This window comes from Caretta caretta, chromosome 3 (genome assembly GCF_965140235.1).
Source record: "Caretta caretta isolate rCarCar2 chromosome 3, rCarCar1.hap1, whole genome shotgun sequence".
In the NCBI taxonomy this organism is placed as follows: Eukaryota; Metazoa; Chordata; order Testudines; family Cheloniidae; genus Caretta; species Caretta caretta.
This window is the reverse complement of record NC_134208.1, coordinates 196,579,536-196,592,851: the sequence shown is the minus strand read 5'-3', so window position 1 is coordinate 196,592,851 and position 13,316 is coordinate 196,579,536. Positions and strand designations below refer to the sequence as shown.

Here is a 13,316-nt window from a genome sequence, read left to right as displayed (position 1 = left end):
CGTCTGATTTGTGTCCACTTATTTTTTTAACATAGAGACTGTCCAGTCTGACCAATGTACATGGCAGAGGGGCATTGCTGGCACATGATGGCATATATCTCATTGGTAGATGTGCAGGAGAATGAGCCTCTGATATTGTGGCTGATGTGATTAGGCCCTATGATGGTGTTCCCTGAATAGATAGGTGGACACAGTTGGCAACGGACTTTGTTGCAAGGATAGGTTCCTGGGTTAGTGGTTCTGTTGTGTGGTGTGTGGTTGCTGGTGAGTATTTGCTTCAGGTTGGGGGGCTGTTTGTAAGCAAGGACTGGTCCGTCTCCCAAGATCTGTGAGAGTGATGGGTCATCCTTCAGGATAGGTTGTAGATCCTTGATGATGCGTTGGAGAGGTTTTAGTTGGGGGCTGAAGGTGATGGCTAGTGGCGTTCTGTTATTTTCTTTGTTGGGCCTGTCCTGTAGTAGGACTTTCAAAAGGTCTTTGACAAGAGGCTATGAAGCTAACTAGTCATGGAGTAAGAAGGAAGTACTGTCATGGATCAAAAACCAGGTAGGAGACAGAAAGCAAAGAATAGGATTAAATGGTCAAGAGGATGGAAAACTACTTTAGGGACTGGCTGCTCAAATCCAACCCATTAAAAACAGCATCATCAGCTTTCCATCTTAGCAATTCCGAAGCGAAGAAGATGGTGAATGTAAACTTCTGTGGCTAGGCAATCACTTATGATGCGAACCACTGCTATCTAGGAGTCACCCTCAATTGCAGCCTTACCTATCAACAATATCTGAAGCAGGTGAGTCATAAAACAAAGTGTTGCACCAATATCATCCAAAAAGCTAGCAGGATCTAGCTGGAGTTGTGATGCTTGAATGCTACGAATGGCAACACTGGTTTAGTTTATTCCACAGCCGAGTACTGTGCACTCACTGATACCCAGCTAAGTGGGGCTATGAGACTTGTAACTGGCTCCATGAAGTCCACTCCACTGCTTTGGTTCCAGTCCTTGCTAACATCCCTCCTCCACCATCCGGTGAGAGATGGCTACATTGTGTGAGTACAAGAAAGCTCTTGGTAACCAAAAGCTCCTACACCATGACAACCTTGTTCTCCCTCCTTGCACTTGCTCTAAGTCCCACCGACCATTCTGAGTAGTTGGAGAAGCCAACTTCAAATCCATAAGACACCTGGCGGATGAAATGGGCAGGCTCTGACGTAAACAACAACCACCTCATAGATGATCCCACCATCGAACTGTCTGGTTTCTTGCTGTGCTGAAGACAGTGGGACAACCATAAACTATATTAGAACTTTACGTGGAAGATGCGTGCACCTGATATACACATGAGGAATCAAGGATTCGCAATAGTGTCAATGTGGAGACCTCCAAACCATCAAACACATTGGGAACATTTTTTCATTTCCAGAAGGTATTACACACATGCACTCTGCATCTCCTGAAGTCCTCACATGGATTTCAAACCTTTCCATTAACTTGTTAATGTTGCTATTTCCATACAAAAAAAAAGAATGGTCAATGTGCATCATGGAAAAAGGTTTACAGTGGGATGCTCAAGCATCCTCACTGTCCCCTGTTTAATATATTTATTAATGATCTGGAAAGGAGGGTGAGCAGTGAGTTAGCAACATTTGTAGATGACACAATTATTTCGGTTAGTGAAGAACACAAAAGGACTTTTTGGTTAGTGAAGAACTTCAGAGGGACCTAACCAAGCTAGGTGAATAGGCAACATGATGACAAATGAAATTCAATGTCATGAATGCAGAGTAATGAACGTTGGAAGGAAAAAAATGTAAGTAATTCATATACCTTACAAGGTTCTAAATTAACTGTATCAACTCAGAAAAGGGAACTGGGAATCACAGACAGCTCAATGAGGACCTCCGTTTGATGTGCAGCTCTGGTTAGAAAAGCAAACAAAATGATAGGACGCATAAGGATGGGGGTTGAGAACAATGAGGAAAATACTATAGTGCCTTTATGTAAATCAGTGGTGCAGTCTCTTCGAGAATACTCTGTGCAATATTGGTCATCACATCTCAAAAAAGATATTGAACAATTACAGGGGGTTCAGAGAAGGGAGGCAAGAATGGTTATGGAAAAACTCATGAAGAGAAATTGAAAGGACTGGGGTGGTTTACCTTAGAAAGGAGACAACTAAGAGGGGACATGATAAAAATATATAGAATAACAAATACTATAGAGAAGGTAGCTTGAGAACTTCTGTTCTTATAAGGTAAGAGCAAAGGGGATATTCAATGAAATTGGAAGGTGGCAAATTCAAAACTGATAAAGGAAATAGTTTTTCATAAAATGTGGAATTAGACCATGGAACTCATTGCCACAGGATGACATTGGAGCCAAGAATTTAGCAAATTTCAAAAAGGGATTGCACATTTATATAGATAAAAAGAATATCTGGTACTTAGAATAGCTAACGCTCACAAAGATTTTGGAAGAGATATTAAACCTTGTGTTTCAGGGCTTGCTTAAGGCAACCTCTATTTATTGGAGATTACAATGAAACATAATGTGGTGGGAAGATTAGCCCGCATCTGCCTACAGCCAGGTTCTTGCACCTTCCTCTGAAGAATTCTGTGATGGCTCCTGCAAGAGATGGCATACTGAACTAGATGGGTCATGGGTCTGATTAGGTATAACAGTTCTTATGTAACTAGAAGGAATTTTTTTAGGTAGGCCAGCATATAAATATTGGGCTTGGAATTATACTAGGACATTATGAATTTGGGATCCCCTGACTTTAAAGGAAGTTGGATCAAGTTCTAACACTATTAGAGAGAAAGTGCTATGGGATCCTCTATGATCCTACAGTAAACAGTCAGAGCCTCCACATTATGTGTCAAGCACAAAAGTTACCTCCAGCTAAGCAAAATCCACAATTTGAGGTCTTTCTTCAGTATTTAATTTTAAAGAAGAATGTGACCCTGTGAGACAATATGAAAGAGTGGCCGCTTCCAGGATGCCTGCTCATGCCCTCAGGGTGGCCCTGCATGCAGCCCCTTCCTCTATTTCCCTCTTCCAGAGTCCCCAGTAACTCTGCACAAGCTTTCCAAACATAAATATTCCTTTGTGGGTTAATTTATTACAAAAGTCACACAACCATAATCCAGAATCAAATCCCAACAGTCTGTCAACACACCAGGTACAGCTCCGGCACCTCTCACTGCACTCAGGCTCTCAGGTACGGCTCCAGCATCTCTCACCATGCCTCGTCCCAGCCCTTCTTGCTGGGGTATTCTCTGCCCTGGTTCATTCTCAGGCCTGGCTCTAGTTCCTGGCTGGAGACAAACAGCAGTCTCATCCATTCCCCAGCCGTCAGTCCTCTCTGACCCTCGGGCTTCAGCTGTCTGGCTCAGAGAGCCAGCAGGCATCTTCCTTTTCAGCCCTCTCTGGAGGTGACTTTCTGGCCTGGGAAAAATTTTAGGTAATCCCTTGACTGCTTCACTGTCTTCTTCTTTCATCAGCCTGATCTGGCGCCACTGCTCACTAGGGAACTGTTACTGCTCCCTCCTTCAGGGGAAATCTCTTCCCTGAAGCTCTGAGCCCAGCTCTGCTCTTGTTCTGAGCATTCATTCGGGCTCTCACTTTCTCTGGGTACACCTATACTACAGAGACTATACCAGCATAGCCCCATAGTGTAGACCGAAGGGGGATTGCTGTCGGTGTAGGAATAACCAACTCCCGAACAAAGTTAGCTGTGTCAGCAGAAGCCCTCTTCCACCCGCACAGCTGCATCTACACTGGGGGTTATGTCGGCATAGCTACGTGGGTCGGGGTGTGTGGGGGTTTTTCACACCCCTGACCGACATAGCGATGCTGATATAACTTTTCAGTGTAGACCAGGCCTCACTCTCAGGATTCTAGATTCTGTACTCTCCCTTTACTTTGGCTTGTCTCTTATTTTGTAACACCCATGGGCAGCCCCACACTCCTCATTATCCCAAACTAGCACTCACCTGGACTGGAACAGAAAAGTGGGGCCTGATTTCATTTAAAGGGCCAGCTATCTTTTTACAGACACCAACACCAATGCACCTTTCAATTATAGATAAGAATTGCTGAAAATCAGAGTTAACATACCTATCAAAATGAAATAAACTGACCATCATGCTCCCCACTGTAAAAGAAGATGATTTATGTATAATTCTTGTTCTCTAGAGGTTGAAGTTATAAATGCATTCCCAATCCCGGGTCTACACTTTTGCACATGCCCAGAATGCTCCAGCAAATAGCATTCTATATTATAATTGACTAGCCAGCTGATCACATCAATGTGGCTACCTACAGCATATATGCACTATGACTAATATTCTCAGCTGTGTACCTCGTTTGAATACTAGGTCCAAATACTGTGTACATTTAAAACTGTTACCTAAGACCTCAGATGTCTGGTCAGAGTTGATGGTTTCCGCCATGAAACAGTATATTTCTAAAATATCTCTGAAATCTACTAAGAGAATATATTGTCAATTTTTTCCATGTAAAGGAAAAAAGGAAACTAAATTTATTTTAAGATTATCACAGATGTTCCGAAATTGTCACCCAACCCCAATTTTAAGAAAAACATACCAGTAGGAAAGAGAAAACTGACCCCAAGAATTGCAGTCAAAGACACAAAGGATGGCAAGGAGAGAACCTTCTTCCAGTGGAGAAGAGCAGAGACAAGCTGCAGAAAACCATATCTCACTAAAACTTTCCTAAATTCAATTGTGGGTGTAGTTTGCACAGGCAAAGAAGCAAGAAAGCTGGAAAATAGGTATAGCCAGATGTCAATGACCAGCCAGTGGCTTGGAGAACCTGGTACACCATGCTTGATGTTTTCAGACCATTTGAAAGGCTTTGTTTGCTAAAGAGAATAAAATAATGCCTTTTTTAATTTTTACAGTATTATTTAAAGAAAACACATGCTTGCCTATTAGATTACATTTGACACTTGAATTTATAGTATGGGTACTTTGTGTAATTGCTGTTTTTACATTGACATAGTTTATACATGCATATTTCTGGTAATGATAGTATCTAATTGTTATGGTAGTCATTCTTCATTAGTGTTTATAGTATGTTTTAAAGTATTGCACAAGGTAAGTAATCTTCATGTTAATTGTGAAGGGAATTGTTTGTTTGAAGATGAAGATGTTTGTTTATATGTTAATGAAATCTAATGTAGTATACTATGTCTCTAGGACAAGATTGGTATCATTATTGCCCTGAAACTTTATTCTTTTTGTATAGATCTGCTGATTCTAACATATTGCATATAAAAAACCCATAATAGCCACATTATTTACAGATATTTAGAGCCAAAAACAGAGAAATTCTTGCTATAGACATTGATTCAGCAGGGTACTTATGCACAAACGTAACTTCAGGCATGTATGCAGTCTCAGAAACTACAACTGCATCTTTAAACTATCCTGTTATACACAGACATTGCTGATGGGAGGTTCCCAGTAGCGTGTCCTAACACAGCACATTAGCTATTCCACATAGGCATAACACAGCAAGTTAATGATAGCTTTGAGTGCTGAATGTCTGTTTTTCTGTCACACACCTCTAATGTATTTTTTTATAATTAGTATGTATATTAATTATTAATTAACAGAGGCCTTAAAAACTGCAGATCTCAGCAACGAAGAGTGACTAATCAGTGCAGTATTTCACCTTGTTAATGTGGCAAGCAGAGAGAAAGTTAAGAGAACACTGAAGCAATAGAGGACTTTATATTATGACTCGCATAGCTGACTATGTGGGGGAACACCATGGTCTTCTATGAAGAAGAGATTTGACGGTAATATACAGAATGAATTTTAAAATGTGATAACTTTCCACTGTGGAGGTCAACATCTTCCCATTTGGATGCTTGACTTCTCTTGGGTAGTGCGCTTCCAAGCGACATACTTGGGAAAAAGAGGTGAGAGCCAACTCATTGCCTAATTGATTTAGGAACAGTGCCCAGGGAGACTGTCCAATTAAGTTTACAAGCTGGCAATTAGCAGGAAGGCCTCTAAGTCCCTGCACTGAGCGCCTGTTTGCCTTAATAAGAACATAAATGAGCTAGAGATAGGAAGGGGAAAGCTGTGCCTTCTGAAAAGCTGTCGTGAGTAGACCTCACAAGGGAGGACTGAAGAAAAGCAAGGTATTTATGGGCAGAATGCCTTCTGTTTGACAGGTCACCAGGTAATTTAGAGGTTTATTTTTTTAAATGGACAACATGCATAAAAACATCAAACAGATGCTTTCATTAGTGTTCTGCCTGGTGTTTTACAACCGCTAAGCCCTATTGGACACGGTGGAGCAGCATTATCTCGTAAAAAATGGCAATCTACAAACATTTTTCTTGAGTACTATTTTTGGATAACAGTGACAATCAGGCCAGCTCTTTTTAAACAATAAAAATACGGCTAAATCTGACATTTTCCTGGTTGCTAAAGCCACATGGTATCAGTTTACCGATCTGTCATTACACCTTGAAGACTGTTTTATCTGAATCACTTTTAGTGTCGGCTTTCACTTTCAGAAACTATTTGCTCAATTAAACGGAGGTTTTCAGTATTTTTAATCAGTCTCTTTTTCTTTCCATAGAAGGATACTTGAATATCATTGAGGAACACAGATATCATGGACAGACTTGTCAAAAAACTCAGGGCTAGAACCACCAAGGTACTTAGGTGCCTAACTGCCTCTTCAGGTGCCTACGCCCAACATTCAGATGCCACCGACATTCTCAAAACCACCACTCAGCTGCCACCTAACCCAGTGTGTGCCTACCTTTCTGCCAGTAGGCATGTGCAAAGCTGTCCTACCTCACAGTGCTGCTGGGAGAGTTAGCTTATGCCTAAGCCATGGCAGCCTTCTCAAACTAGACCTTCCCCTACCCATCTTGCCCGCAGGTCCCAATTCTGTATGCGTTCTCACAGCAAACCTGGGATCATTTTTCGGGAGAAAGGGCATAGGCTACTTAAACAGTTGACCTGGCTTAGCACCTACCTCCAAGACAGGTTTCACAGCTGGAGATCCTGAGTGGAGGGAGGCACATCTATGTGGCCTGTCAGACAGGTGCCTAAGGCCCAAGATCAGTAGGGACTAGGCCATTAAATATTTTTATGGATCTGGGCCCTAAGCCCCACCCCTTCCCTCTGCCTTTCACTCCTGGCTGGCTTAGGCAGCTCTCCACTCAGCTTGCTGGTTGCTGAAGATCCATATCTTAAGCATGTGTCTCTCTCCACTCACTGTATACAGAGCTAGGGTGCTTAACTCAGGGCTGAGAATTTCACTTGGCAGAAGGGTGCCTAGGAGTTAGGCACTGCAATGCCTAAGTCCCTTTGTGGATCTAGCTCCCACTGCCTCCTGACTAAAAAAAATCAGCTGGAGTTTGTTGTGATCTCAATAGGGATTTACATGGTAGTAAAAACACACGAACAAGATCAATGCTAGCACCTTCACCTTGCAGGACAAGCAGTGGGAAAAAATGCTGAAATTTCCCAGTATAGGTACGTCCGACATGGCTCTCTGTCACAGCACTGAATTCAGGGTCAGGAGACTTACACTTGATTCTCCTCTCACTTACCCTGGCTTTACACTCTCTTGATTTGAATGGAGTCAATCCTGATTCTCCTGAGAGGAAAATTAGCTCTCTATAGGGCTCTATTCCTGCATCATCCCCTGACTTGCTGCATAACTTTGGAAAGTCATTTAGCATCTTTGTGCCTCAGTTTCTCCATTTGTAACCCCCCTGGGGATAATAATGCTTCTTTGCCTTTGTACAGAACTCTTGAGCTTTACAGATGAAATGTGCTATAAATGCTAGTTACTTTCTACCTTGGTTCACAACTCTGAATATGTTAATTTATAGACTCTCCACCCTTAAATATACAAAAACATTTGCCTCTTACGAAGAGTTTTGAAGAAAGGAAATGGGGTATCACATACACTGGAGTCAGGAAGAACATTAAACAGATTCATGGTCGATTTTACCACACCTCTCAATATGTCACAGCCCAAATGTGGGATGCACGGTTTGACGAAGACCCAACAGGAGGGAGGGACACACACACACACACACACACACACACCCACCATTCATGCATCAGTGCACCAAAGCTGGAGAATTTTCCCCCCATAGCAATACCTGTTGAGGCGTTGCATGCGCCCGCTGCACACCCATGCTGCTAGCTGAGAGGACCACCCTGACACTCTCAGTTTCTTCACGCTGGAAGCCAGTATATGCTGTTACTCCAATGCAGAAGGGAAGGAGGGTAGGTCATGGAGAACAACAGTTACCAAACAGGCATGTAACTGTTTTTATTCTGTGAGTTCTTGCACACATCCATTCACTTTGGGTGACTCACAGACAGTTGCAGATGGAGGAGGGTATCGGAGTTTATCTAAGCAAGGACTGCAACACCATTCTCCCAAATCTAGCATCATCTCTTGAGGTTTGGGAGAAAGCACAATGAGCAGTGAACATATGAACAAATGTCACGGATGCGAACGTGACCCAAAAAAGCAACTGGCAGTGTTTGTGCTCTTGTAGAGTGTGATAAAACTCTACGGTAGTGGAACCATAACAATATTGAGCATAGATGAATATACGAGGAAATCTAGGAAGAAATCCTCTGTGAAGTGACAGCTTGACCTTCATGCTGTCAGCAAAGGAGTCAACTAACTGTAAAGACATTCTAAACCAGCTAGTCCTGTTCTGGTAAAAGGCTAACGCCCTACAAATGTTCAAAGTATGAAGTTTTACCTCACCTTTGTGAGAGTAAGTTTTAGGGGAAAGAGTTGGTAAGTATATAGGCTGATTCGGATGAAAAGCCCATACCACTTTAGTGAGAAATTTGAGGTGTGAACTTCTGCTACCCTCCTGGCTGAATGCTACTTTCATTGAAGAGATGAGAAAACGAGCATGTTACTACAGGTTCAAAAGAGGGGCCCATTAAAACCGCAAGAACCAAACTTAGGTCTCAGGATGGTACTGAGTCCCTAATAAGTCAGATAAGCCAAACCAAACCTTTCAAGAACTTAAGAGTCAGAGAGTTGGAAAAAATAAATGTTTCTGTTACAGAAGGATGGTATCTGGAGACAGCTGCCCGATGAATCCTCAGGGAATGGACAGAAAGTCTTTTTCCCTTTAGGTGAAGCAGATAATCCAGAATAAGAGGACTGGGAGCCTGTGAAGGTCAGGTATCTTTCTGCTGGGACCACAGACAACCTCTTCCATTTCTTGAAGTAAGTATACCTGCTGGAGGGTTTTCTGATATTTAAAACAATATTTTTGCATTCCAAGGGAACAGATGGATTCTGGGGGAGTTAACCACTGATCATCCAAGCAGTCAGGTGTCAGCCAGGAGAGCTGGGACGCAGCATCTGGCTGTGGTCTACAAAACTATGTCCAAAATCTGAGGGAGAAGTATGGTATCAAAATGATCACCTGGTCCGAAAATGAATGCTGATGGGGTGTGACTGGTGCTATCGAAATTAGGATAGAGTGATCATGTCTGAGCTTGCTCAAAACTCTCAGCACCATAGGGATGGGAGGAAAAGTGTAAAGATGTTTCCCTTTCCAGGACAGAAAGAAGGCATCTGACATAGACCCTGGACTGTGACCTGCTCTTGAACAGAACCGGTGACACTTCCTGTTCTGTTGGGTGGTGAATAGGTCTATTTCTGGCCTTCCCCATATCTGAAAAATAGACTTAGCTATGTCAGGTCTGAGGGACCGTTCATATCTTTGCTGAATGATCTGCTGAGATGGTCTGCCAGACAGTTCTGAGACTCATGAAGATGAAATGCTTTGAGTGTAATCTTGTTCCTGATGCTGAAAGACCAGAGGTTCATTGCCCCTTGGCACGGGGATCTGACCCTGGTTGTTTACATATAACACTGTAGCAGTGTTATCTATGTGCATCCTTACAGAAAAACCTGGGATGTGGGGAAGAAACACTGGAAAGGCCAGGCAGATAGGTCAAAGTTCTTGAACACTGATGTGGAGAGAGAGATCCTAATTTGACCAGAGATCTTGAGTCTGAAAGGCCCCTAAATGAGCTCCCTGCCAACTGAGAGATGAAGCCTCTGTGACTATGGTCATGTAGGACAGGGTTTGGGCAAAAGGAACCCATTGCATACACTGGCTGGATCCATCTGCCAGTCCAGGGATGACAAAACACTTGCAGGTATGTGAATCAGCAAGTCCAGCGGAGGATGAGAGAGATGGTAGTCAGACTTCAACCACCTCTGCATGACTCTAAGGTGAAGTCTGGTGTGCTGAGTCACATATGTACAAGATGCCATGTGATCTAGACGTTTCAGACAATTCTTCACTGTCATACGAGGATATGCACTGAAGTCTTTGCATAGGTCCAATATTGCCTGAAACCTGGCCTGCAGTAAAGACACTCTTGCTTTGGTTGAGTTGAGAACAGTTCCTATTAATTTGATTTGCTGTACAGGGAGAAGAAATGACACACCCTTGTTGATCAACAGGCCCAATGAGGAACAGAGGGACTGGAGCTTCTCAATGGCTACTATTACTTGCTGTCTGGACCAACCTTAATCTAATGAATTGTCCAGATATGGGTACTCCTGGACCCTGGCCATCCTGAGATGTGCCACAACCACTGTCTTGCACTTCTTGAAGACTTTGAGGGACTGAGGACAGGTCAAAGGAGAGGACTGTAGTCTGATAATGAATATCTGCTACAACAAATCTTAAGAAGCTCCTGTGGCTCTGGTGAATTGGCCACATGGAAATAGGCATCTTTTAAGGTCAAGGGAAGCAAGCCAGTCACTGGGGTCTAGGGATGGGATAAAAGATGCTAGCATTACCATATGAAACTTCATCTTCTTTACGTATCTGTTGATGTTTCGCAGGCCTCGTTTGGACTGTGGAAGGAGAAAATAATGGGAACAGAATCTATTCCCCCAAGTCCTTTTTTACCCCTAATTGTAACAGAGACTGACCTTCCTGAATTAATACAGTATTGTGAGAATGGTCCCTGAAAAGGATGAGGAAGAGGGTGGAGGGGGAAACAGGGGTAAATTGCTGAGTATATCCCAGTTGAACCATGCTTAGAACCTATCAATCTGTTGTAATGTGGGTCCCAGCAACCTGTGGGACTACCTTCTGCCAAAGGGAGGGGAATTTAGAGTGAGCGGTTCACTGGCCTCGATTAAGGAGTCAAATAGACTTAGATGTTATGGATTTTTTGGAGGTAGCAGAAGGTGGCAGGAAGAGATCTGTCCCTCTGAGACTTATAGCATCTCCTGGACTGAACCAGCTGCCTTATCAGGCAGAATGGGTACCTTTGCTGGACCTGCAGGCAGAATTGCTTTCTCTTAGGGCCTGGAGTACAAATGGCCAAAAGACATGAGGGTGACCCAAGAATCCTTAAGAGAATGCAAAGCTTCATCTGCCTTCTCAGGAAGTAAATCTGGGCCCTCAAAGGGCAAGTCCTCAATTGTCTGTTGGACTTCAATGTCAGATGACTACAGCCAAGAAGCACGATGCATAGTGACTACTGTTGCTGTCACCTGAGCTGCTGAATCTGCCGCATGCAATGCAGCCTGTAAAGATGATCTTGCTTCCAGACTTTCACTTACAAGAGCTCTGAACTCCTTCTTAGCATCATCTGGCCTCATCTCTACAAATTTCAACATCAGGATGCTGCCAAGTCTGGTGGTGCCTTCTGAGGCAGAATTGAGTCACAATCCCCATGTAGCAAGTGGCTGGATTCCAAATGGGGGATACAAAGCTGCTTCCATCAGGATATCTCAAAGTCAAACTTCCCTCAGTTCCTCAGTCATGGTCTTAAACCCCTTAGAGACAGGGGTCCTTCTCCCAAACACTTTAAAGAGCAAGAGTGAGAATCTCTGACAGGCATAGACTTGTTATAGCCAGAACAGCGCTTAAATCCCAGAGATTTAGGCAAGCTCCGATACCGAGCTAAACGCTTGAAGAAAAATAAGATAAAAACCAAGAATTTTTCATAAACGAGTACCACTGACTAAGATTATAACTACAACTATACTACTTACAATACAAAACTCGAGAAAAAGTATTTCTAAAGAGAGAACAGGAAAGAGCGTGAGAAGCTCACACACACATTTGACTACCGACCAAGGGGGGTGAAAAGGAAGTGAGGGGGATTAGGACAGCCCTGCCCCTTTATACCCTTGAGCATGTGGAGGCTGCATGAGCCACCCCAATGGGTACCCGTAAGGGAAAAAGTTTTCTGCCTTCAGTGAAAAGGCATCTAAAGTGGAATGGGCATATGCAAGCACTCAGAAAAGAACTATGATTCTGTATTTCTGGTGTAAATAATTTTTTTTGTTGTAGTTGCACCTAGGAGCCCCCGTCACAGGCCAGGTTTCTATTCTGTTAGTCACTGTATGAGGGGACATCAAATTAATTTGGAACATAAGCAATTTTGATATTAAAGTGAGCAATATCCTTCAAAATGAGAGAAGCTGGTGAAGAAGGGGTATTGCCTAGAGACCTTAATGTACAGTACACGTGCTGAGTGACTTACCGAGTTTAAACTGAAGTACTCCTAAAGGTCCTTTGTCGAACTGAATTAACAGAAGGTCATGAACATCCATGCTGTTGTCCCTGTCAGACGCAGTGTGAGGAACTGCCCATTGTATCTGGGTGAGGCTGCAAGACACATCAAACCGTTTACTGAATTGCAAAGTTGCTTTAGGTGAGCAGTCTTCTGCCAGAAGCTGTATTTTAATTGGGGACAGTGCCATGTCAAAAAGCTGCAGCTCCCCTTGAGAGCTGCCAACCACAAATATGGCTCCACTGGGGTGGCAGTTTATTAAAGCAGGCAACAGTTCTGCCTGGGCTAACCGAGTCACTCTCTGGTGGGCTTCATACAGAATTATTGAAGAATCTTCACAGCCTAGGAAGAGCTTGTCTTCTGCAATGTTCCTGCAACAACAGATGGCCTTGGATCTTAGTGGAATTCTGGTGACTGCCATGCACTGAATTTTGTTCCTAACCCACTCATAGATGCAGCTGTCAGCCATGGGCTCTTTGTCTGCGCTGATGGAGTGTTCCACTGTGTGAACCTGGTAAGGCTGAGTCGTGCTAAAGCTAGCATCAAGTGGATCCCATTCTGTACGGATGTAACTCAGAACCTGAAAAAAAATCCAGAATATTTTGAGTCATTTATAACAATTCGTTCCTATTTTTACCGTTTTCAAAATATACTCCTCCATATATATTCTGCAAGACAAATCCATCAATTATATTTAATGAAATGCTAACAGTTTAGAATAT

At 43.0% G+C, this 13,316-nt stretch overlaps 1 protein-coding gene across 4 annotated transcripts in view; it reads right to left on the bottom strand.

Moving 5' to 3' along the window:
• The window catches only part of WDPCP (WD repeat containing planar cell polarity effector), a 292,680-nt gene that overhangs the window by 127,109 nt on the left and 152,255 nt on the right, over positions 1 to 13,316 (bottom strand). For all 4 annotated transcript variants that reach the window (XR_007355596.2, XM_048842681.2, XM_048842680.2 and 1 more), the window contains one exon: positions 12,565 to 13,174. Coding sequence is in view for 3 of the 4 variants with exons in the window: in XM_048842681.2 (XP_048698638.2) it covers positions 12,565 to 13,174 (610 nt within the window). In the remaining variant the exon portion in view is untranslated. The remainder of the gene's footprint in view (positions 1 to 12,564; positions 13,175 to 13,316) is intronic.